At 41.2% G+C, this 27,873-nt stretch overlaps 1 protein-coding gene across 8 annotated transcripts in view; it reads right to left on the reverse strand.

Moving 5' to 3' along the window:
- LOC145998708 (zinc finger protein castor homolog 1-like) overlaps positions 1-27,873 on the reverse strand; it is a 347,264-nt gene that overhangs the window by 191,650 nt on the left and 127,741 nt on the right. For all 8 annotated transcript variants that reach the window (XM_083135199.1, XM_083135205.1, XM_083135203.1 and 5 more), the window contains exon 3: positions 3,888-4,076. In XM_083135199.1, the coding sequence (XP_082991325.1) occupies positions 3,888-4,026 (139 nt within the window). In that variant the 5' untranslated portion in view covers positions 4,027-4,076. The remainder of the gene's footprint in view (positions 1-3,887; positions 4,077-27,873) is intronic.

Below are 27,873 nucleotides of genomic sequence, written 5' to 3' on the forward strand. Positions count from 1 at the left end.
TATTTACGACTGATCATTCGATGTCAGAACTTTACATGGTCTTGAGTTTAGATTTATTCTTCTTAAGCAACAGGTATGAGAAATAACTGATTTAGAGCTAATGGATTTTCAATGTATATTGTTTGAAATAAAATCACAATGTGAAAGAAGAACATACCGAGAGAAATCGGAGTTGCTACAACAGGAACACACTTGAAGGAAGACTTCGCTAAAAATACAAGAGAATAAACAGTACAAAGAATGACCAACAGTGCGGGTAGATGCATAAGTATCATTACCATGAATATTGTCTTTGATTAAGGCAATGAGAGTTTCGAGATTTGAAACAAAATGTCATACCGGCTGCTAACAACCTTTGAACCAACACACCAAAAAATCAAATTCTTGAAAACACGCAGGATGATGCAATAGAAAAAAAATATGAAAATATTTATAGACAATTTGCCTAGTAATACTTGTGCACCCCACTCTACAAGCGAGCACGATGATACATTCTAGCAAGGACATTGGCAACTTCGGTGAGGAACTGAACACCGCCGTTGGCAACACTGACGAAGAAATGACGAAAAGTGAGAGATTGCCTCCTTTTGAAAACTGCTTGGTGCTTGTAATAATGAGGCAATTCTCATTCCTGCACGTTACCTTCTCTCCCCCACCACAATCACTTTTTTTACCTCTCCTTTTCGGTTTTCCCGAGGGAAAAAACTAGATTTACTACACAACGCATGCGCACGGAACAACACCAATCCTTAATTAATCGGTTTTGCCGAGCGAGATCACTTTTCCCAAATATGGCCATATCAGATTAAAATGTTCGTCGAAACAAGAAGGACAGCAAAAATGTACGGATGAGGAAGAGGAAGGGGGCGGGGAATAGAAGAAATAAGAAAAATAAGAATACATGGGACGATTAGTGGGCAAATGCTGCTGACGGAAAATTCGAAATGGCTTGAGCGAGAGAAAAAAAAACACTAATAATTACAGTCGTAAATTCTTCTTCTTCTGCGATTTTTCGACACTGTTTCGCTTTCCCCCCAGGGACTCCCCGGAGCGAGGGGGCAAGGATTTTGAATTACTGGAGAAAAGAGCATTAACCTCTTTGCTAATGACACATTTACCTCTGGAGCATTAAGAGATTATTGCTCGGGGGGAGAAGAAAAATTGCACAAAACGTACCACCGCGCAGTTCTGCGGCCTTCGTTTCAACTCAAGCTTGTTTATATGGTAAGATTGATTCCTTATCGAACCAAAACTAGCCACAAATGTTCTTCCTATATTCTGTCAGTCAGGATTGTGTTTCCCCGGGTTTTTCCCTGTACTGGTACGAAGTTACTTTTGATATTAACTTACACGCAAATGGGATTCTCCCAGATGTTAGTGCCATGAATGTCTACAAAATATAATTGTAATGCACAATATCAGAAAACGCTCTATAAAAATGCAATAATAATGCCCTAAAAAAACACAACAATGCTGCACATGTATTTCAAAATGCTCTTTTACAAAAAACTGGGGTGTTTACTTCAAAAGTGCTTTAATGCAATGCACTGCTAACAATATACGCAGGACTTCAAAGCAAAGTGACTGCCGACCGTTTCTTAACAAATGCTAAAACACCGATACCAGAGGAGCATATCTGAAGTAAACTAGTGTCAAAACCATGCAAATTTCTCCAGTAGGAAAAAAATCTCCAGACAAAACATCAGCAATTGAATATAGCGTACTAAACCATTATTGTTTCTTCAAAACCAGAACCATATCCGTTCTTAAAACCATCAGGTGTTTCATGCAACCACCGTTGAAATAAATGGGGACTATTTTCTTATGCGAAGCAACAGTACGATAGCGAAAGGATACATAACTCAATGACTAAATGCTGGTTGTTAATTTTGACAATTCAATTTAATCAAAAGTTATTTTTATTCAGCGGTGCACATGGGGATGTATAAGTTTATCCCAAATATAGGACAGAAAAGTATAGGGAATTCGTGGTGACAGCTTTGATTGATTGATTTAGTTTATTTTGCTTCGCTTTTCTGCCACTTTTGACTAATCGCGAAGATAAGGATGAATGGCGATAAGGTGAGAAGGGTGGAGAGACATTCCCAAACATAAGGGACGACACAACACGAACTCCACAGGGTCTTATACCGGCAGTGTCCAAACGCCAGAGCCTCGCTAGTCTGCAAAGTGCAGAACAGGGTGTCGTGGTTAGAGCTGAATGTTTTGTGTGAATTTCTGCTTGTTCAATATTACTAATATCTTCATTTTATTTATTAATAATTTATTAATTTACTTTCGAATTATAAAGAGAACTGAATCCGTGCTTATTAGGAAAGCCAGAAAAGGTACGTTCTAAGTGAATGAAGGAAAGGCACAGTAACGAGGTTGACAAATTTCAAGCTATTGTTCCAATGCTCTGCCAGTATTGAAAATTTCGCGGGGGACTTTATAATTTCCGAGGGGAGGGCCACCCCCTGAATTCATCACTGTTGAGGACGAAACTAAGAATTGGATACCACCGGAACAGCTTTCATTTTTCTTCTTTCTCGACTCCAACCGCTCCAATATTTTTCCGGAGGTAAAATGAGTCATTTTGTCACATACGAATCGCGTGACTGATGCAAGATAAAGATCGCCTGTTGACTAAAAGATGCCACACAGCTGAGAATGCGTTCGCGTGTCCCTTTGTTGGCCCCCTGTTTTATTGGCACTCTACGTAACAGCCTTCTAGATCAAAGCGAAGCAAACGCCTCGTGGATCACACACAAACATACATCGACATCGGCACACCCTCCACATACAGTAAAACCTCGTTTGTTCTGATCCCGTTAACTACACTATAATATACGCATGAACAGCTGTGGCAAAGGATAAACCTAAGGTGATGTTTCGAAAATTCTACTTCGACTCTCGATTATGAAGCCCGCTGGAAGTATTTAGGTCTGTGAAGCCGTCTTATAACCATGTCTCAGGTCTCCTATTTTTACCCTGATATTTAAAAGGAACGACGGTATGGTTCCTTTTTGTGACACAGCAATGTCAACCTAAAATTATACATTTCACACACATAATTTCATTTTAGTCACATATGTTAATTATTGTAAAATAGTTGCAGGAACATGATTACTTAAGCCTGAAGGAGTGTTTTATTGAGGAGGGCAACACTATTATGGGGGGAAAATGCTTAGTTTGCCCCCCCCCCCCAGGAAAAAAATTACCTTGCTTGCCTCTCCCCGGAAAAGGATTGATTGACTGAGTTTGTTACTTTTATGCCCAGATAGCCTAATTGGGACTGGACCTACATTTTAAAGTGGAATTCGAATCACTATGTGCCTCTACCGGCTATCAAAGCCTGCACCCCTTGAATACAAGGCCATGACGTTACCACTACGCCATCGGGGAGACCTCGGACGTCCATCAGAGACACCAACTTAAAATACATTTTGGAGGGCAATGTTGGAATCGACAGTATCTTATGTATGTAAATATAAATACCCTCTACGTGAACTGGGGGAGGGAGCAATGGTGTCTTGCCCCCCCCCCCATCCCCCTCAAGGCAACGCGGCACTATGACGTCTATAACTAGCCCTACATGAAACAGAGCAATGAGCAATCACAATTAAACAACTTTACTTGGACCGGAACTTGAATCCAGCCCTTTGGCGGCGAGATCTTGTCAACGGTCAACGCTTGTCCACCACAAGCTGTAGTACAAATTGTCTCGTTCAATATAGAATCCGTATACAATCAGAATGAATTGATAAAAAAGCTGTAGTTAAACGTTAGCCAAAATAACAACTTAAAAGCAATTGGGAACAGACTTATTCACTCCTAAAATCATACCACAGCGGTAACTGTGTTTTCTGAAAGTCTACATTGCCTACCTTGTGGGCTGGGCATATCTTCGTCCTCCTGTCCAGGTTCCTCCACTTTCCTGCAGATGGCGTCCAAGTTGAAGGTTGTGGTCGCGGGGTTGCCGCTGGGTGAAAGGCTTCCAGACACCATCCCTGTAATGGTAGACATACTGGCGCGGTTCAACAGGGGGCCATCTCACGAGTCCATGTTGGGCCTCACTGCAAGGGAAAAGAGAACGACCGTCAGCTACACAACCCTTTTGCCCTTTTTGCAACATTACACCTCTCCTCCCTCTTACCTGGCGATACTATCTTCCTTTCCAGGCTGGTATGGAAATGTATCTTACCTGCTAAGCTTCCTAAAAGAACCCTTGAAATTTTCCGCTTTTCTTATTCAATGAGTTTCCGGGTTTTTGACACGTTTCTCTGTTTAGGAATTTTCCTGGTTCCTTCAACCGATTTTCCTTTGTGTACATTTGTAATTTCGCTGCCTTAACCGATTCTTATTTTCATGTATTTCTGTTTCCCTGCTTTACTTAACCGATTTTAATTTCCATGTATTTCTGTTTCCCTGCCTTACTTAACCGATTTTAATTTTCATGTATTTCTGTTTCCTGCCTTACTTAACCGATTTTAATTTTCATGTATTTCTGTTTCCCTGCCTTACTTAACCGATTTTTTTGCATGTATTTCTGTTTCCTCGCCTTACTTGTAACGTTTTCTTACACTTTAGGTTGTCAAAGAACCTCCTTCGAAAAAAATATAAGGAACATATAGACAATATCACTGCAACAATCCCGGAAAACCCAAAAAACTTTTTTAATCTAATAAACTCAAGGAAAAATAACAGTAGGATTCCAGCTGAAATTACGCATGATAGTGAAAGTGCGATAGGGGACCGAAGGGCAGAACTCTTCAACGCTTATTTTCATGGTAACTTCTGCCCCCCGTCTTCCCTTGCAGCGTTGCCAAACGTAAGATCAGTCTGTTCCTCCTCCCTAACAACGCTTGTCACTACACCCGATGAGGTGAAGGATCTATTGTCGTCTCTTTCAGTTCACCGTGCCCTAGGGCCGGACGATATCAACACCGTGTTCCTCAGGAAAACTGTGCAATCCCTGTGCTATCCCCTCTCCATTCTCTTGAACAGATGTTTTTCGGAAGGCATCTTTCCTCACGCTTGGAAACAAGCTAACATCACACCGATTCACAAAAGTGGTAACAAAAATTTTGTTTCATCTTACAGACCAATCTCCTTACTCTCTCCTCTGTCCATCATCTGTGAAAAAGTAATCAAAGACAGACTGTACAAATTTGTTTCTCCGTACTTAAGCTCTAAGCAACATGGTTTTCTTCCTGGTAGCTCCTGTCTTACAAACCTGTCTGTTTTACTCTCACATGCTATGGAATGCATTTCAAATAATTCACAATTAGATGTAATATATTTTGATCTGGCCAAAGCCTTTGATACTGTTAGTCATCGTCTTCTGATTCACAAATTATGCAATAGATTCAACATTCATGGCAAATTTCTCACCCTTCTCACAGACTACCTTAGCGATCGCCAACAACGTGTTGTTCTTCCTGGAACTGTTTCTAACTTTCTTCCTGTCCTCTCTGGAGTTCCACAGGGTAGTGTTCTAGGACCTCTCTTGTTCATATTATTCGTCGATGACCTTGCCGACCATCTCACAGCTCCCTCTAGCAATTACCTTCTTTTCGCAGATGACTGTAAAATTTTCAGGGAAATCTCCACTTCCGACGATACTCATCTTCTTCAGAATGACATAGCAACATTTACTTCCTGGTGCCTGACATGGGGCCTTACATTACATCCTGACAAGTGTACTACTCTCACTATCTCTCTCAAGAAGAATCTGTTAAAGTCATCTTACTCCATCTCTGGCAATAACATCAAAGCAGTATCCTCTCACAAGGACCTAGGCATTGTTTTCGACCAAAAGCTCACATTTGAGGAACATATTTTATGCACCACAAAAAAGGCCATGCGTCTCTTAGGTTTACTCTACCGTTTCACTGAAATTAGTGACATATCAGCCCTCACTTTGTACTTCAAATCATTCATCTCCCCAATAATAGAATACTGCTCTCCCGTCTGGTCCATGGCATGTCCCACTCACCTCTCCAGATTCGATTCAGTCTTTAACTTCTTCCTAGCTATAGTCCGTCACAGGGTTCCCTCATTACGCAATTTTTCATCTCCGCATCTCTTGTCTTTTCTAAATTTACAAACTGCTTATCAGCGACGTTTGCAGAATGATTTCAGTTACTTATACAAAATTGTGAATGGCAAAATCCGCTGCAACACACTCCTTGAGGAATTCCACTTTAGAGTACCTATGCGCACAACTCGCAATACAAGGTTATTTTATACTAAAAAACCTAGACTAGAAATTCAAAAAAGATCTCTCTTTTATAGACTTGCAGCACAATACAATGATCTCCCCTCAAGTATTGATATATTTTCCTCCGAGTTTGCCTTTCGGTCTTCTATCAGAAGAAATACTTGTAATTAATATCACATAGTGCCATCTCTTACTTATTTTTTTGTTCATTTGCTATTCACTTTTATGTTGTTTTGTTACTTTTAATTATTTCTTATTTATTTATTTATTTTATTTTATTTATTTTTATTTTAGTTTTATGCTTATTATAATTATTGCTTTCTCATTGTTGACAATTTCAGTGTAAAATGGCCACCTGTGCTGTATCTGAAATTTTCTCAAATAAATAAATAAATAAATGTGTGGAGACATTTAGCACTCGGTTAGGTGTTGTATTGAACCAATCGTGGTGGCCACTACTTTGCCATCACCTTGGTGCCAACTCAAGTAGTATATTTATTCACAGTACGCAATCATTTGCTGCCTTCTTTTAATTCAGTTGAAGTGAGCAAACGAGTTGAGTTTTTGAGTTCAATTTATGCACAGATAGGCTAATCGGGACTGGACCTACAGTTTAAAGTAAGATCCAAACGCGCCTCCACCAAATATCGAAACCGGGACACCTTCATTACAACGTTACCACTTCATCATCGAGGAGACCAAATGGCCAAACATTTCAAGGCGACAGAACACTTAAGAGCAGTTCGACAGGCGATCATTGTGATTCCTCAGCAGCATGCGTCAAGGGCTGAGTATGCAGGTCCCGTCGTCGCACTGTGGAAGGAAGGGCGGCATTGTGAACACGGCTGTATATGGTGGCTTAAAAGGATGCTGCAGCAAGTTCTACGCATCTCAAGCCATGATCTGCATATTATTTTTCCACGGACAATGTTCAATAGCGCCAAGCATTGTAGCGAGATGTCATCTGCGTCTCTTAACACGTGTGTTTGCATAAATGAGATAGGCCGTCCGTGATCTTTAGGCACTGACGCTTCTCTGCCACCGATAGGCATTGGAAATTCCTCATGCGATTTGCGTCTTCGATGGCTTTTTCCCCCTCGTCAACAAGTGTTTGGTTCTTTCTGTTCGATTTAGTGCTAACAGAATGCTGCGACGTTTGTCAACCTCGGGCATGCCATAAATACAAATTGATCACCGAGTCTATGGCGCTTTGCTGATTAACTATGGGCAAATTAAATTCAACAAGACTAATCGGTTCTTAACCTTCTTCCTCAGGCCTTTGCGCTCTTTTTACGTTACAGTGTTTCTTTTCCTTCATATCTTAAGGGTCCTGGATGAAGTTGTGATGACGTTGTCACCTTGTAATCAAAGGGTACCGGGTTCGATGCCCGGTGAAGGTACATATAGTCGACGCGCTAGCTACATTGACGACCGGCTGGCTCCACGGAGCGCGCCCACCAGCTGCAACAATCACATTCAACGCAAAGTGTTGCCACACATCTATTCTACGCCACCTTGTCCCTCCGCGCACAAGCACCTTCCCACGGTCTCCACATTGAAGTTGCAAAGTACGGCAACAGCGTATTCGCAGTCATGTGACAGACTCCACGTGGAGTAGACGAGCAGAATGACAGCTGCGCCCATTGGCTGAAGGTTGAGTGTGATTGGACGAAAACAACTCGCCCGCTGTTTAATCCCACCCACGTTCGTGGCGGCGGCTTTCTTCAGTTCTTGGACGTTAACGAAGTAATCGCGTGGACTATAGTGGTTCTGCTTCCACTTTAAACTTATGTCTAGTACCGATTAGCCAAAGTGGCCTTAAAACTCAAACCTTCATATCTTACATGTATCAGCGTGTGCATGAAAAAACAATGAAGCTTCACACAGAAAAAAAATATTTTGGATTAACCAAAAATACTGATTTAAATGAACGACAAATGAATGATGTTCACCAGGACATTTAAGGGGAGGGGCACCCTTGCCCCCGCCAAGGTACACTTATGATCAGATGTGAAAATTTAATAGCCGAGAGTAGTCCCTTGGAAATGTATTCCAAGCTTTCGAGGAATTTGTCCGAAATTTAATCACAAATAGTAGTCTTTCGTCTTGTTCTCAATTGCAGTTATCCAGAAGTTCCTAACAATAAGGGACAACAATAACCCCGTCCAGTTCGCTGCACTTTTCGACTCTCCCTGGATTCTCGCGTCTAGTTGGTTACGCACTGTGCAACACCGAGCAGTCCATGTTGTCGATTTGGTGTCACCACTGGCGGCGATTAGGAGGAGCGAGCCCCCTCCCCCACTTTTGCCCCGCACTATGATAAACCTTATATACCAAGGAAAATTAAACTGTCCTGCCCCCCTAGTTTTGGAATCCAATCGCCGCCACTGGGTGTCACGTAGTGTATTTGGTGTCTGCACCGTTTGAACTACGCTCTGTAGCGGAGTACGGTTTGGTGTATGGTCACGTGGTGTATGCTAATACTGAAATGTACATTTAAAGCAGCAGACAGGCATTGGTTGAATCTACACCGCTATTCTTGCGTACAGCGTCTACTAGGTTGAACGTAATTGCACACCACCTGGTGTCAACAAGTTGAGCGAACTGGGCGGGGCTAATTTAAAACCAAGGTTTCAAACAAATAATTCCTTTTTCTTTTCTATCAAAGAAACCAAATTTGTATTTCTCGTTCACATAAACACAATTAGATGTGCATTGGTGAAATTAGCGTACATCCAGGGAACACCATTCCGAACAGTTCGAACATGGAAACTGGAGTCAAATTATCCCTGTCAGCCGCATCTACCACAATAACAACCCTCTCTGCGCCCAATTCCTACCCCTGCCGGATTCTTCATACCGGATATGCATTAGGATAAGCGATGACACCAATGCAGGACATCTGTACACGTTCTGCTATGTGGGGACTGGCTATTACAATTAATTACAAGCTACGTAGAGGTAATCATTGTCGGGAAATATGCGCCCCCCGTGGATTATCTGTTCAATTGGGCTGCCAAAGTGCAAATATCCGTTCCCCCGTATAGCAGTATTTCATACCTCCGCCAATAAACGTGTAGATAGAGTTGGGCTTCGAGGTTTATTGGTTACCGTGTTATCTCAACTTCGCGGTTAAATATTGTCAATTCCCAGTCCGGATTAGATTCCGGGGTTGGACGATTTTGTCGGCAATGTCCCTACCTGAAGTGGCTCTATGGTTCGCTGAGCCTTTTGCAGGGTAAAGGAGGCAGGAGCGTGGTGCCGCTCACATCACCTCCACATTCTTCCATATGCATTCAATGTTCAGTCAACGGCAAAGATGATGGTAGGCAAATTGTCCATCGCTATTTTCATTGCTTTCTTATTCTACATTCTGTGTAGTTTTAAGGAATGAAATTATGTTGATTCGAAGCAAGTATTACACTCTTCTTATTGTCGTATTTATTTCAATTTATTATCATCACATCGTGCAACATAGACCGAATCAAATTGTGATGGACAATTCGCTTATTGTTTCCTTTGGCGTTGGGTGTACAAGGGGTAGAATTACCTTTTACTTTATCTACACACAGAAAACTAAATGCATCATATCGATTGATGCACCTTCATCGCTTGATGCACTAAAGTGTGTTTTATGGCTTCTTTAAAGAATCAGATTCAAATTTGATGCATTTGGGTGCATTTATGTATGTCGTGAAAGAAACACCAAAGTGGATCATTTGATTCAAGGGAGGACTTATTACAATCGAGATGCACTTCAATGCATCAGTTCATGTTCCTTGATGCACCTTCCTGCATCTTTTCGGATGATGCACTTAAACGTTTGGTCTGAGCTACAGAGTTTATGTAGCTCGGACGAAACGTTTACGGGCATCATCGAAAAAAGATGAATTCTGGTGCATTGAAGTGCATCTCGACTGTAATATGCATCAAATGTGAATCTGATTCTTTAAAGAAGCCATAAAACACACTAGTGTATCAAGCGATGCAGGTGCATGAATCGATATGATGCATTTAGTTCTCTGAGTGTATAGTCACGGTTATTCAACGGTAAAAGTAAGATCTTGTTACTTGAACAAGTCTATTTACACGACCAATATCATCATTTGATGTATTTGATGTTACAGAGGTACTGAAAAATACGCGACCATTACATGTAAAGTGGGATGTGAGTAGCAACACAGACTGCTTGATCATGCGGTGGCAAAGTTAACCACTAGGCTATCAGTGTACAATATACATAAAGTGCATTAAAAATTAGTAATTTCATACTCAAATATGCACTGATTGCTTTGGTTTTATTTTACTTCTAATTTCTGCCACTTTTTGGCTAATCTCGAATATGAGGACAAATGATAATATAATGAAATTACTCACAAAGAATGCCCAGGCAGGAATTCCAACACGGGACCCATGGCGTCATAAGTCAAATATTATGTATAGCTTTAAGCCTAGCTGAAGCATGGTAACTCTGGTGAAAAACTCAAGGGTGCGAAATCGTTTTCGTAAATCATCTATCACTATCTGTCGATTTGAGAAAATTACTGAAAATCGCTTCCCCCTCTTTTTATTGGAAGATTTCAAATACCACAATGTGTGCGTTCGTCTGTGTGTACCATCTGGTTTTCAAGGTTCATGGTAAGCAGATTTACAGACGAAGGTACCTGGACTGTGACGTCTGAATTTGATGCTATTTACGTATTTAATTTGCTCCTTGATACTGCTCGATCAATCATCTTCAAACCCAATACCCAGCCATCCCTCTCTCTCTCCCCTGACATTTAAGCTTCCGATGCGGTGTCAAACAACCGAGCCAGCAGCCGTGAAGCTTTACACACTTATATTCAAATCACGTCCAATGGAGCATTTGCACATGCGTCAAAAAATTTTCATTAATATGGGAAGCCAACCAGAATCCGTGGACAGTGACATTCATGTCCTTCCGAATCATCAATCATATTTTTTTTTCTGTGTCCTTTCTTTCGTCTTTCAGTGTTTCTTTTTTTGTTTGTTAACGAGGCAAGAAAAAGGGTTGGGTCGGATGGCGAAACGTGAGGTAAGTGTACATGGGCATCGCCGATCGGATTCTATGCTCTGAGCTATCATTTTGTCGCCTTTTATTATTCCCCATTTGTAGGGTTCTATAGGCTTGATGGTCGCTGACAGTGGTGGCAGACACTCCCGTATCGATGGCCCTGATCGCTCAACCAAATCAGTCTTCAGCCAGCGATACGATTTTGTCTGCAGAAAGAGCTTCAAGAAACACAATCCGGATTTGGCGTTTGATTTATTGCCGCGAGTTTTTTCTCAAACAGTTTTCAATGTTTCTCCCCCCCCCCTTTCTTCCCTCTTTTCCTTGCTAGGACATCCAATCCTTTAACAATCTGGAGGGGAATTGATCTAGCTGCCCTATAGGGCTTACATGTATACATACGGAAACACACAAGAGTCGCTTATTGGTCGTTATGGGTTTAGGGACGTACCCGGGGTGGTTGGGAGGGGTCGTTTGAGGCAAACCAATTTGGAGGGGTGGTCGATTTTTCCCCCCAAAAAAAATTTGCATGAGTTTTCTGGTCTTTGTTTTGTCGCGGGACAGGGGTAACAGGCCGAGGTAGGGGCCTATTCAAAGAACGGGGTAAAGGAAACGCAAGGGGGGAAATAAAATGAGGAAAAGAACAAAAAGGGAAAAGTGAGCCTAGGTTGGGTCCGTACCATCGCATTAGCCGGCCAATCTGCATATTCACAAGGCGCTTGCGGATGAATTATGATCAGGACAGCTGGTCCCCGAACGCATTTATTTTCCCGTTCGGCATCCTCGTACCCCCGGCCCCCTCTCGGAGAGGCATTGTCTTCCCGAACTCGCAAAAATCTTTTCTTCCGACTTCGTCCCTCGTGGCTCCAGGAATCGCTTAGCGATGGACCCGAACGAGCAAATGCGTTTTCGATTCCCGAAGAGGAAAACCTCCGGTTATAAATCGATCTTGCTTCCTCGACCGCATAACGGCTACATGAAAAACTCCATCCCAACAAGGGTTACCAGTGTAACACAGTGTTGCCATATGAAGGGAAATTTCCCTTTTTGCAAATAAATTTCCCTTCTTGCAAAGAAATATCCCTCGGACAGAATTTGAAGGAGAAAAGGGAAATTCGAGGGGGGAAAAAACAAAATTTCACAGTTGAAGACATCAAGCTTAATATTAGTGCAGGTAATATTAAGTTCCTGTTTCATATTCACATTTTTTTTCCTGCTACTTCTCATTTACAATTCTTTGAACATAAACCTACGTGTCTGTATTTCTGTTAGTTTATTTTACATCGCATTTCGACTCCTTCGGAAAATAGCGACGATAAAAATGAATGACGAACTTATGAAATGGGTGATTGATGCCTGGCCAGGTTTCGAAACTGGAACGTCTAGCTCTGTAGCGATAAGGCATGTATGTGATTAATTACAGATTTTCATACATCATCCACTACTATTAATTATAATAATAATAAAAAGGAATTTTTGAGGCCTCCCTGATGGCGTACTTGTAACGTCGTCGCCTTGTAATCAAGGGGTTACAGGTTTGATACCCGGTGGAGGCACATAATGGTTCGGATCCCACTTTAAACTGTAGGTCCAGTCGCGATTAGCCACCCTGTGCATAAAGTGGACTTTAAAAAAAAAAAACAATTCAATTCAATTATTATACGAGTTCTTCGGATGGAGGGAAATTTTGTCCCTTTGAAAGGGAAATTTTGCCCTCACATTGTGGCAACACTGGTAACATGGCGCTCGGTACACCGTACACCTATTCCCGACTTATTGCTCGCAACCTGAGCGACGGTCGAGCCGAACGGATTGGAAAAGGAAGTTCTCCCGATCATCGACCCGTCCCGTATTCCTAAAAAGGTGCTTTGTGAGTCGGTGATATATGACTTCACTGTGAGCAGGTATAACATCCCATATGTGTGCGTGTGTGTGTGACTTTTCGCATGTACGCCACTTATTAATATGCGCCGTGATATTTCCGCATTGCAAATCCATCTGCAGGTTTTGCATAACAATGGGAGGCCGCTCGACGGTAATTTAATGCTTTCCTGGAATATGTCGCGCGTTTTTTTTTTCGTAGGAAAGAAGAGCCGACAGTCAGTGTCGCGTTACTGCGAGCGGTAACAAACAAGGTATCCACGTGACCGACAAGGGTTCGATTGTCCTCTGGATATCTGCTCCAGGAAAGCTGAGCGTCCAAATCAGTCTTCACACATGAACAGCCAGAACGTAAGGGTTAGCCGCGGTGGTGTAGTCGGTAGGGCGTACTGCCACGTGGAACACCCGGGTTCGAATTCCGGGGTGGGTGATCAAAGGTCGGATTTTTTTCCGGGGGCAAGGCTGCTCAGGGGCTCACCCAGCCTCAAATCAATAGGTACCTGGGGGGTCAAGCGTGCGGAGCGTGGTGCTAATCACAACACCCCTAAATGTTCCTTCACGGCACGGTGCTATTGCTGTATACACGGGGAACTTTACCTTGTTTTAACCTCAACGCTGCTAAGGCTGCAGACTCCTACTTAAGAAAAGGCAAAATTTTTATATGATACGAGGGTTCCTGCTCGCCTTTGTTGCGAGCGGTCCTGGGTTCGATTCCCAATAGAGCCCCACACAATTTTGGAGTTGACCCGGTGTCGTCGGGATACTTGAGAAGCTACTTGAAAAAAGAAGTAGAGGACGGGCTCTGGTCTTAAAAGCTAAACAGCGGCGATGGGACTCGATGCGCTGACCACGCGTCACCCAATGAAGATGCCGGTCTCGCAGGCCCTGGCCCTTACGAGGGCTGTTGCATTATGGGGTTTTAGTTTGTTAAAGCTATGATTATCGTTTTGTAATTTTGGTCATTTTACGCTCGTTTTTATTCCCATGTAAAGGGTGATCCATAAAGAACGCCGGATTTGAAGTTGCTATAAATGAAATTTATTTTTGGAAAAAAAGCACAAAACACATACCATTCTCTTCAGGAGATATTAAGGTTTAAACATGGAAAACAATATCAGGCATATGACCCCCCCCCCCCTACTAGCCCTACACGCAATCACTTGGTCCATGAAATTCACCATGAGCCGATCACACATTTCCCCATCAAGTGTGTTGAGGACACGTCGAATTTCTTGCTTAAGTTGCAACAAATTTCAGGGTTTGTTCTGGTAAACTTGTGACTTGGTGTACCCCCACAAGAAAAAGTCACATGGTGTCAAGTCACAAGGTCAAGGTGGGAAGGTTTGGTCTCCTCGCAACGAGATTATTCTGTCCGGGAATTTCTCACAAATTTCTCGCTGTTTCTTACTGTACCTTTCCATGGCGTTAGCAACACACACTAACATTAGAACAACTGAAACGCTTCTCAACACAAAACCTCAATGATAACTGATAACAACAATCGCACCAACAATGCTGCCAACCAAACAAAAAAAAATATGGCGTCCTTTTCAAATCCGGCGTTCTTTATGGATCACCCTTTAGGTTAATCGCGACGAAATAGATGAGAAGTCAACCTGGGACCCAGAAGCCATAACAGGCTACGTTAACCAAGAACTAAAGTTACACAAACAGATTCAAGGGCCCTTTCTGAAAACACCCACATGCCATGCAGTACATCCTGGACTGCATTTTGCAGACTAACGAGACTCTGGCGTTCGGACTCACAGCCAATACAATTCGCGGCGGTTCTTGAGTTGTGTATGTCCATAAGTGTATATGGCTGTCCTTTTATCAATTTCATCTGATCAACATTCATCCACATCGTCTCAATTAGCCAAAAGTGGCAGAAAAGCGAAAAATAATAAATCAATAACACATTAGACTTTTAACACACGCTTCTTTCTACATGTCAAATTACATTATTATTTATAATTATTGTCTGAGTTAGAGAAAGCAAATTAACTCAAGAACAGCGTTACCAAAATTACATGACTACCTGTAACGTGAGTTACTCTGATAAATTCAGAACTGAAGGACGACACATGCCTTGTTATGTTGTTTCAAGCTTGTGCATGTCAAGTTTCACTGGGAAAATATGCACAATGAACAGGAGATATACTTGTGAAAACAGACAAAAGTCTTTGTAGTACGTCAAAGTAGCACCTTACTCTTGGAAGCAAAGTAACTTAGACTTGTTACTTCTTTGAGTAACTAACCCAAATCAGATTATTACAACAATAGAATGAATATATTGTTTCTCATCTACACGTTTTCGCATTTTCGCCTCGTGTTCCCGTATGATGTCGCACCTGTCGCATAACGACAACATGAACGAAATCCACAACTTACAAGACTTAAATACTCACCCTAAAATGTAAAAAATCCTAAAACAATTACACAAAGAAAACACGTATATCTTCTCTCAGCCAGCACACATAAACCCTTGAGATTATAATGTCATTAACTATTTAATACTAGAAGTTAACTATTGTTCTAAGCACTAATTTCTGCTTATTCCATTCATCGAACATTTTACGAGACGGGAGTTTTCGATTTATATATTTTTTATCAAAGAAATAAAAATTGAAAAGTTATTGTTTTCTGCATTCCTTGAACTACGATTTGCACAATATATTTTCTTCAATACGAGCATTATAATTCCACCACGGGTACTTACATGCGCTATAATTGCAATTTATTTCTAGTGAACTGCTTTCAAGTCAGAACAGAAAACTAAAAGGATTTTATCTTTTCCATTAAACCTTACCATGGAGAGATTAGGAAGTTATTGTAAAGACAGGTGTAAAAATGAAGAAAGAAAGAATGCATTTTCATGCACGCAGGTATTATATAATAATTTAACGCACATTTAAAATCAAACTGAAAAACAAAACATGATTTTAAGAAGTGCGAAAGTTACCTGAGAACGACATGTGTAAGCTTAACATGTGAGTGATGTTCTGGCATCTCCAGAAATGTTTTCAGGGGAGATCAAGGTTTTGACATAAAATCAAATATGCAGCTTCCCCGATGGTATAACGTCTTCGCCTTGTAATCAAGAGGACCCGAGTTCGGATAGTGGTTCGGATGCCACTGTAAGTCCAATCCCGACAAGCCTCTGAGCATAAAATGGACATAAAACCCAATAAAATTGAATGGTATAAATAATCATTAAATATGAATTATTTTATTGTCTATTTATTATTGTTACCTCATTCGGAAAATTCTTACCCGATACACACCAAAGTGACTAACTATTCTGCTAATTATTCAGTACAATTATTTCCTTTAATTATTTACATTTCAAACAGTTAATTTCCTGATATACATAGTTATTATATTTTGCATTAACTTTAACACTCGTTAAAGGAAAAATTCCTGAAAATTAAGGGGGAAATTTTATGCCACATAAAATAAACTATTTTTTGTAAATTTTGGAGACTCTTGGAACTATTTACTTTTTGAATTAAGTGGTAGAATATGCCAATATTGCAATTACTCCATTTTTCTAATGTATTGCCAAGGGGCGGTCGATTCGAACCCCCTCCCCGCCAATCACTAGTTTGAATCCTGCTGGAGACTCCATATTTTGGAGTTGACCCCCAGCTCCAGGACAATTATGGAGTATAACAAGAATGAGAACTAAGGATTTTGGTACAGATAGCAAAAATGGTGACTGTTTAATTGAGACTGATAAAACTTCAAGTCAACAATATGAACAACAGAAAACAGCAATATGAACAACAACAGAAAACAATATGAACAACAACAGAAAACAACAATATGAACAACAATATAAACAACAACAGAAAACAACAAAATGAACTGTGTAGCAATCTTGATTGCCTGGATGATATTTATTTATTTATTGAGAATATTCCAGATACAGCACAGATGGCCATTTTACACTGAAATTTTCAACAATGAAAAAATGAAAATGAAAATAAACAATTACAAAATAACACCAAAATACAAATATTAACAAGAAACCACTATTTGCTTCATATCCCCCCGGGGCTGCTGATACAGTATGATGGTTCATGTACCCTTTCTCAGCAAGAATTTATATTAACACAATGCCTGAAATCTGCAAACCTTCTATACTGTACTCCCAATTCACAATGCTACGATTCACAATAGCATCATCATATTGCAGAGCCTCTATCATAGAAAAAAGAAAAATGACACGTCGATTGATGGCGAACGCCAAATATGGAGCGACAGCTGAAGACGAGGTTAATGCAACCACAAGAAAATAATTTAAAAAAAATAAAGGATAGGTAAATGGAAAGTATCAGATGGGGGGAAAGGATGCCTGGAGTCGCTTCAAATCGAACAAGCCGAGATGATGAATGCCTCTCTCCCATGCTGAGCTAATATCCTTCGTCATGTCTGCCCTGCAAGCTGTTTTGAAGCGCCCCAATAAGGACCTGGTGATTACAGAATTCTAATGCCACGCATGCAGAGATCCAAGACACGTGAATTATTCAACCGCACGTAGACATCACGCGAACTCCTTTCGAGAGGATGAAATACAGCAGTTTCAAAGAGTGAGAGAGAGATTTCAACACCTTTTATTCGCAGCAACGGACGAAACAGCGCGCAACTGCTTACCATGGTGGTTCAATCTGTAACTTATGGTCTCTGTGTCTTCTTTCCACCTGCGACATCTTACCGATTCGTAGCAGCCAGTTTTACCCCATCCGCATATACGGATGCATACAGTATAAAATGCCGAGTTACAGTTACGCCACGCGTTCAATTTGAACTTTACCGAGTTACACCACGAATCCAGTAGGAACTCTACAGAGTTACACCGTGGATCCAGTTTGAACTCTACAGAGTTACACCGAGGATCCAGTTTGAACTCTACAGAGTTACACCGAGGATCCAGTTTGAACTCTACAGAGTTACACCGTGGATCCAGTTTGAACTCTACAGAGTTACACCGAGGATCCAGTTTGAACTCTACAGAGTTACACCGAGGATCCAGTTTGAACTCTACAGAGTTACACCGAGGATCCAGTTTGAACTCTACAGAGTTACACCGTGGATCCAGTTTGAACTCTACAGAGTTACACCGAGGATCCAGTTTGAACTCTACAGAGTTACACCGAGGATCCAGTTTGAACTCTACAGAGTTACACCGAGGATCCAGTTTGAACTCTACAGAGTTACACCGAGGATCCAGTTTGAACTCTACAGAGTTACACCGTGGATCCAGTTTGAACTCTACAGAGTTACACCGAGGATCCAGTTTGAACTCTACAGAGTTACACCGAGGCTCCAGTTTGAACTCTACAGAGTTACACCGTGGATCCAGTTTGAACTCTACAGAGTTACACCGAGGATCCAGTTTGAACTCTACAGAGTTACACCGAGGATCCAGTTTGAACTCTACAGAGTTACACCGAGGATCCAGTTTGAACTCTACAGAGTTACACCGTGGATCCAGTTTGAACTCTACAGAGTTACACCGAGGATCCAGTTTGAACTCTACAGAGTTACAACGAGGATCCAAAGTGAAATATGATTAAATGCATGTGTCAAATTTGAGGTGCTTATTGACACAGGAACCCAACTTGAACTGCAAGTGTACTCTGTGTGTCAATCTGAACTACGATTAGTTCCACTAGTGACTCTTGTTGTTTTCAAAGACACAGCAGGTTAGATTCCTTTCTTACATACATTCAAACATCGTGAACATCATTCATCACAACAGTCTGTTTCGATACTTCCATACATTTCCCTGTTTCCTGGTCGCCCACGTGAAATGCAACTAGGGTGTCGTAAACCTCACTTGAAAATAAAAGAGCATCGGGAACATCTGTGGTTGCGAACTGCACAGACACTAATTTGTCATTTGGTACTCAGCACCAAAGATAGTGGTGCTTAAACCCTTATCGAGAGAAGTATCGCGGGTTCCCAAGATTAACTAAAATGCATACAAATAAGATAGTATCCTGACCAGGCTTCGGTGTGGAAAAGCAACCCATAAAATGTGAAAACTGTGGGAAGTTTTCGCACGGACATGTTAATTACCCCAGAACGAATAAAATGACCAAGGACACTGCCTTTTCCACGACATTCACCTTAAGGTGTTCCAAGGAGGGGGAACGTGTAAGCAGGCTTCATAGTACGTTGTATTTCTGTCATGGAAGTGTAGGTAGGATACGCAGACCAGCGTTTCTTGGCAATTCGAACCTAAACGGAACATTTTTGATTGATTTGAAATTTGTTTTTGGTGCGTTAAGACTTGGGTTATTTGCACCTGCCAAATTATACGGGGTCGAGCCTCTTATCTGTCTTTGAGGACCAAAATCTCACCTATACTCTCTATTCCTGGAATCTCTGGAAAAAGGTCGCGCATAACGACAGAAATGGGGAGAAAGTGAGTGGGTGGAGCGGAGCAGAACACGATTCTGCAAACGACTGATAGCTGCAGTCGCTTCCGCCTCCACACAGTCCCGTTCCTTCTCTCGCGTCCTGGTCGAGCACTCTCTCTCTCTCTCTCTCTCTCGAGTCGCTACTGGGACAGAGTATGTTGTATCTGAGGCTGCAAAAGGGAATTCGCCACATATGGACAAAACGCAGCACTACAGAGGATGATTTTTCTTCTTATTATTATTATTAGTTACTACTACTACTTTGCAAAATCACAAAACTCAAATTGAATTGAAAATACTTTGGCATTGTATACAAGTTCAGAATCGAGTCTACTACAGAAATTGGATTCGCCTTGCTTCCGTCCTTTCCATCTAACACTTTGGTTGATTGATTTGTTGTTTTAAGTCCACTTTATGTACAGTAATGCTAATCGGGACTGGACCTACAGTTTAAATTGGGATCCGAAAACTATGTGCGAACACTATGTGCCTCCACCGCCCGGGACCCCTTGATTACAAGGCGACGACACTACCACTGCGCCATCGGGGAGGCCCTCTCTAACACTTTGGTGATGAACAGTTCTTCGTCTTTTTGTACCTTTTCACAAAGCATAGATATCAATCAGATACCACTTATCCATATTTTTACATCCCGAAGGGCACTTTAAAATAATAACAGTAATAATAATTGTTTATTTTAAAGTACTGAGAACAGTTAAAAATAAAACCTCGTACAGCACTATGCCACAACCAGTAATATCAAAGGATTAACTGATAATGGTTTTTTCAGTAAATCTCATCTTATACCTAAAGATAATATTTTAAGGGAAGTCACAGTTAAAATCATCGATTAATGTTTTTATAAATTCACCAACATTTTTCAAATTTACTGATAATAATATTTTTTTTTTCATGTTTTGTACTTTGTAACGTTATATACTATTGTATTTATAAAGTATTCACTATCAATCCTATTTCACAAAATGTTTTGTATCAATACTTTAATTTTATATTTCCTTCTTGAACACAAGGTTGGTAAATTAAGTATCTCCAATGATAATGATAATAATAGTAATAATAACAACAATAATAATAGTTGCTGCAACTTACGGCCTGTAAGTAGCAGAAAACAATATTTTTTGTTGTAACATAGCGCTACACTTTTACCATTCGCATTTCATTAATTCTATCCGGAAATCTCGCGGGGGGGGGGGGGGCAGTGGCGCACATTCTAGGCTAGTTAGGCTATCTGCGAAGCCCACAGATTAAAATAAAGAAAAAAAATGTACACAAATTTGTTCATTTCAATAAGGATATCGTGGTTCAGGAGTTGGCAACCTGACTTCTTACTGAAGGCTTGTTATATCCCTCCCACTCAACAGTGTGTGCAGCTCACATCGTTTGTTGCTGGATTGAATGTAAAGCGACAGGGACTTGCAACAGTTGAGGAGAGTTTTGAACGCAGCATACGCCACGAGGGTGGATAACCATGTATGCATTTGTGTAGAGTAAGATTGTTTCCGTAACATCTCTGGCTGTTCTGCACTTGCAGCTTGGAAGCGAGTCATAACTCCCCACCAACCAATGAACAAAGGAGCCGATGACGTCATCTCAATGCAGCACCTACCGCTAACCCTCTTGCTCACGCTCTAAACTGTTGGTAGGCTCGCTGACTCATCGTGTGCGGTCAACAAGAGATGTTCGGAAAGTAATGTGACTATACTACTGGTGTGGGGGTGACGTTTTACGAAGGCACCCAAAGGTCAACCTCAATTTCGCTGCAATGTTACAGGCCAAGAAGGCTCTGACGTCAGGACCCACGGCCAGTAAAATCCTCTGTAAGGGTTATGTTGTGTCGTCAATATGTGATTGTCCCTTCACCCATTTCATCTTATCACCTTTCATCCTCATCTTGGCGATTAGCCAGAAGTGGCAGAAAAGCGAAGTAAAATGAAACGATATTGTATTATTGTATCCAGTCATTCTTTCACACAGAACTTGAAAATCATCAAAAAAACGTTTGATGTATTCTTGGCGCATAGGTTGTTTTTATTGACCGTGTCTGAATTTCTCAATGCATGCATTTTTAATGCACGACACGGAACAAGCTGATAAAAAGTTCCTTTTTAAGCATTTCTGGGTGTATTTCAATGAACCATTGGCCGTTTGTACACTTTAATGTGTTAATTTGTTTATTTTCACTCTTGCTGGTGCATGTTTTACAATGACATCATGTCCAAAACGTTCCTTGCTGACGCAAAATACTACCAATTCGGTCCATGTTACATAAACACTTGAAATTACAATACTCCAATATGAAACCGTTAAAAAAAATGACAGTCGAGCAAAATGACACTGCACGCATGTCAAGAGCATTCATATGCACCAACAGCGGTTCCCTGACAACCGCCTCTGTCAGTCGCCTGGCTGAATATAACTTTTACAATCTACCGCATTCGGGAGACTGAAAAAAAGCAATACATGCCATTCCAGGCCAGGTAATGCGGTTCATAAATATTAACGCCCTCTGCTGAGAAAGAAAACGTTATTGGAACTAGTCACAAGTTTACGCTCCCATTTCAGATCGAAGCAAATAATTGTTGACGTTAAATATGTGATTACATGTACACAACACATGCACCAGATGACAGCGCTGGAGGGGGTAATTGGGTCGATTTGTGCATTATGCAGACTGGGACACATCGCGACATGGCCAGACCATCACCCGGCCCTCGCTATCAGGTATAATTAACCATGATGCATGCACAGCGGGTCATGAATACGACAAGCTGCCTCGCTGTCTGACCCGATGTTTCCTACGCAGCAAAAAAGGATTCTCTCCCCCATCTCCCCCCCGAAGCAACCCTCTCCCACTCTCATCAGGGATGCTGGTGGTGAATTGTTGTACCATGAGAGAATATGGAAGCTCTGATGTGCAAAGCATGACGGTAGTTGCTGTGGTGTCTACTCTTGACACGTGCAAGTGGAACGGGGGAGGGACGACTGTTTCTTGTAGTGTCTGACGTGTAATGTCTTGGGTTGAAAGTGGGTGCTGCTATAATACAGGGTGTCTACTGAAATGAACCCCAAATTCTTGACTTTTTCTTCACAATGGCCACATTACTGTATTTGATATTTTTCAAAACTTCACGCATTCAAGAATGTAATTCTTAAGAAACAAAAGAGAATAATTCTTATAACCACAACTCAAATACAATTTTAGATTTCCAGATATTCAATTTTAACAAATCCCAGTCAGGAATATAATAATGTAAATTCACTATACTGTAAAAAAAAATACAGCAAAAATTCTTGACCACAAGCCAAATTTCTTGATTTTCTCTTGACCTACTACTACTTCTTGACTTTTTATAGACTTTCTTGACATTCTGGACCCTGTTTTAAGTGTCCAACTTGGACTTGGGACAGAAGGGTATATCCACGGGAAAGTCAATAGGAGCGATCGCCTCTCCCAGTTTTTACTTGGGCATATTTTTATACCTAATATTTTTTGAAGACTCAAATGTTCTGTCTGAGCATCAAGTTTAATAAACTCGAGAATAATTTTTGTTTGATTTAAGTCCACTCATAATAGGCTTAATCGGAAAAGGACCTACAATTTTGAGGCAACATGCTTCAAAAGGCGATCCAACCCTTTTCCTTGTTTATTCACTTACTGTTCATATATGGTTGAATTATGATAACGACATACAATAGATGGTTAATCTATTCCAGCCCTGGACCTTATTTTTAGATAATAATACTCACAGTCGCTAAAACATGGAGTCGGCTCAGTTCCAGTTCACAGTAATATATTGTTTAATATTTTGAAAAATACAAGTGAAGATTAGCATTGATTCTCGGTGAGGCGAGGTACTCTACTGAAACTGCCCATCACTATCACCAACTTCAAATTCTGGATCCGCCACTGTCTTGAGATGATATTGAGGCGAGACGAGACTTGAGCAGTTTCTCGGTCTCGAGTCTCGTAATATATGGTGTGAACAACATAGACAACGCGTCAATGCACAAACTTTCACAGCGTACAGAGGTCATCGAGTTAAACAACTTTCCTTGATGAAAGTTTTTTTTTTTTTGTTTGAATCCTCGTTGCGAGGCTACAAGACCTCGAATAAGTTTTTATCCTGAGTATATATGTAACCATGTATGTTACATGAGAAGCATTCACTCACTTCGCCTGCAAGACACATTCTCCGAAAAGCCATCAACTCTTGAACAAACCCAGGCACCTAGCAATGCTGTGGACGAGACTAATTGGATTTTTGTTAAAGTCGCTTTTCTGCCATTTTTGGCTAATCGCGACGATGAGGATGAGTCATGATATGATGCAATGATGGTGGGACACTCAAAGAACACGCATGCCAAGGTTGCGATTCTAACCCTGGACCCCTGGCGTTGTTGCGCGCTGTGATAACCACTCCGCCACTGACGTCAGCGTGGGTGACACTCAGACAAGGAAGAATACTTACACCTCCCCGCCCTCAAAAGGCAAATAGTTACGCTGGAGAGTTTAATAATATAACCAACTAGGCACTGGTATTCCTTTGCAGGAACGCAATCAGTAAGGAACAGGAGGAGGGAGCTGAAGACATTAAAATCCTGGCTGCTAGTCCTACCGCGAGAGTATGACGTCACGAACAGGAGGCAGCCAACGAGGTCCCTGCCACGTGATTGACATGAGCAGGTGCATGACGATTGTTAATAAAATGTTTTGGAGCTAACCATGAGTTTCCCCAGTTAATAATGCCCCTTCCTCGCAGAAGCAGCATTCTCCCCGTGTCTTTCTTCCCCGACGCACGCGCCCCCTCCCTCTCGTCGTGAGCATTACGAGCGGACCAAGGCGCTGCCAACCAATTTTACGGTTTCTGGGTCGTTCTCCACTGCGAGACGTGATTATCAGCGCCCTCTAGTGATTAGTGTGGTGGCTGTAGGTGCATTCGAGGTTCAATTGGACATGCTGTGTATCTGCCAGAACGGGAAAGATGTTTCTGGAGCTTTTCTCAGGTTTTCATATGGATTTGTCATCATGCCATATGCAATTGATCACACTATCCCATATCAAGGTATTAAAAAGCACGTCGAATATAAGTGTTACAATGATGGCGATTATCTTATGAGAATACGTACATTATATGAATCTTGAGTGTATCTGTTCACTGTTTCCAACTGCTTACCCTACTGAGTTTTTACCTTGTGCATGCCAAAAATTTTCTTTACCACAAATCGAGTTTTTCCTCTTGAAGTTGCTAAATAGATCCGTCGACCCGGTTAACAACAAAGAGAGCCATCTGTAGTTAATACATGGAACTATCATTTGAAAGATTTTCACAACTTTCGTTAAATTCGTTATGAAATAAAAGAATGGCGAAGACCACTAAAAACTATAATATCCCACAGTGCAATGTGCCTCAACCGGGAATTATGATGATGCTCAAATTTATGATAGATGTAATGTAAAATGGCTAACGCTGTATTTGGAATCTTCTATTAAATAAATAAATAAATAAATAAATAGATATTTAAAGACTCAAAAAAAGCTACGTCACAAATTGGTAGTAAATTACACACCCTATTATTTAATCTTTGACAACGCGGTTTAGCTGATCTTGTGTAATCCTAGTAAAATAGTGAAAAGATAAGTGGAAAACGGAACCGAAAGTCGATACAAAATGTCTACGGTGTAATATGCATATTACACATCGGAAAGGATTCACTTAATTCTCACACTCCTACACTTTCTGCCTTGCACTTAGAACACACCGATTCCTCTTCAAGATAATGAAATCGCAAGCAGCACAGTTTCAAACCTTAAAGTAAATAATGTTCGTTTTCTACTTTTGCAGAGAACATCAACTGTTCATATAATTACGTTCCACCACCTTGACTTGCAATCATGGCGTGGAGAAGGAAAAGTACTCACTTGTTTGCTGCAAACTACCTCATGCAGAAAGCGTTGTTTTAACGTGCAAAATTTGTACGAAATGGGGTGAGACAGAAGACGACTAAAGACTCTTATGCCTTTTTAGATGTATAACTTGATAATTACAACAAAATATCCCTCTGCACGCATGACGTACTTTAACGTAATGCACCACGGATTATCTACCTCAATGTTCTCGCAAAACATGAAATTCGTCCATTTTTCTGGGCCTTCTCTTGTCTCCATCCACCGTGATATCTAGTGCGCCATCTAGCAGTGATAATAACAGAAGGCGAGTGATCATTTGTAAGGGGGAAAGATTTTAATCGACCATTCTGCGAAGACACAACAGTTTATCTTCAGGTATATGCGAACGTGAGCGTGTATATAGTCCGTCCATAACTTCTACCAGGGTCAGATGTTTGCATATTCATCCGCGCCAGGATGGTTCCGGGAAAGAAGGGAAGGGGGAACGTCTCGACGTGGGTTTTGTGCAAGGGCAAAATTTCACGCTTGACGAAGGCACCATTTTAAATGTTGTCAAGCAAATCATTTATGATTTATAAAGTTCAACAAGGGAACATTAACGTAACTAATTAGAAGCACGTAATTGAATATTATTCCAAGTCAGTCAGGCCTCGCGAATAATATGAATTTCTCCCTCTCTTGTAGCTTCCCAGCATGAATTCTGAATATTTTTGTTTTGTAATGAAATAAAACTGTCGCATGCTGTCTATTCTACGCACGTGTTTTTTCGCAAGACAAGTTCGTTGAACAAGGATACCAGAAAGTGGAGGAAGAGAGAGGAATGAGACATAGAGAGAGAAAGCGAGACATGGCTAAGGAGAGAAATATAGTAAAAGAAGATAAAGAAATGAAAAGAAGAGACAGAAAGGAAGCGAAAAGGGACAGAGTAAGAATGATACAGAGAAACAAAACGGATAGAAAAAAAGGTGTGTATATGAGAGAGAGAGAGAGAGAGAGAGAGAGAGACCAGACTAAACATATAGGAGAATGAAATACAATACAGAGACGGATGATTGTTTTCTTATTTAGCGTCGCTTTTCTGACACTTTTGGGTAATCGCGACGATGAGGATAAGTGATGAAATTGATTCACAAAGAACACCCATGCCCAGCCCAGTATTCGAGCCCCTGGCGTCGTAGGAAGGAAGGGGATAAAGTTAAAAGAGGAAGAAAAAGAGAGGAGGGTCACTGATTGGCAATCTTAAGATACTGTCGAAGCATTCCCACGAAGTGACTGCGGGAAAACCATGGACGGACCTCAGTCAAGGGCTTTCATAATATTTGACTGACAGGTCTAGTTGGCAGCTGCACCGGGAATCGAACTGAATATGCACACCAGAGACAAGGTTGCTTAATCCTACCTAAACCCCTTCCTCCCTTGCCTTGCAGTTACAGAGATTGAGTCAACAAAACGGACTAAAAATCTGTTCTCACACGTTCCACCATTACGCATTTAACACCGGATAAAAATTTACAGTAAAAGAAGAAAAGAAAGAAACGCGGGAAGCATGCTACACGGCAACAAATAAGAAAAAAGACAATAACATGACGTGGTGGACAAAACCTACACAAAAAAGAACAGGATTTGATGTAGTTCTCAATTTTTCCAACGGCCGTTCCGGCAAGTTTTTGCAGCGACGTGATGCGATAATTATCACTTAGAGGTTTGTTAGGGAGACCATACATAACCAGGCTCATGTAGGTGAGCCCTCCCCCCCCCCCCCCCCAGAGAACGCACACATGAGCGTGAAAGGGAAGAAAACGAGTTGCGAATTATTTGCGACTATCACGTGAAGCTGTATTTTTTTTTTCTTTTGAAGCAAAAGTGGTTGGAGAGGGCTTATATCTCAATGAAGTATGTTTGCGTGATTCGTACTGAGAGTGAGTTAGGTAGAACTGCTCACCTGCTTAACTTTAGAAACAAGAAAATGAAAGATAAAAGAAATGAGAAGTAAGTGAATAAAGATGACCACATAACAATAATATTTACAAACGATACAAAACGTAGTCTGAGAAGGAACAAAAAGAAAAATGGAAAAAGATTGCAGGAAGACCAAAGATTGAATGATTCATTTGATTTATTTCACTTCTGGCTAATCGCGAAGACGAGGATGAGTGATTATATGAGCAAATTGAAAGGAACACTAAAAAAGAACATACATGTCGAGGCCGGTGCCAGAAACCAGGACCATTGGCGTCGTAGCGCGCCACTCCGCCACGGAGAACGGCAAGAAAGAAAAGTCCACTTTGTACTCGGGTACGCTAATCGAGACTGCACCTACAGGGGCACGTCAAGTATCTAAGCGCTCAGCGAGCAACGTGATCGCTGAGCGAACTTGAAC

Source organism: Lepisma saccharinum, chromosome 14 (assembly GCF_977018435.1).
Source record: "Lepisma saccharinum chromosome 14, izLepSacc3.1, whole genome shotgun sequence".
In the NCBI taxonomy this organism is placed as follows: Eukaryota; Metazoa; Arthropoda; class Insecta; order Zygentoma; family Lepismatidae; genus Lepisma; species Lepisma saccharinum.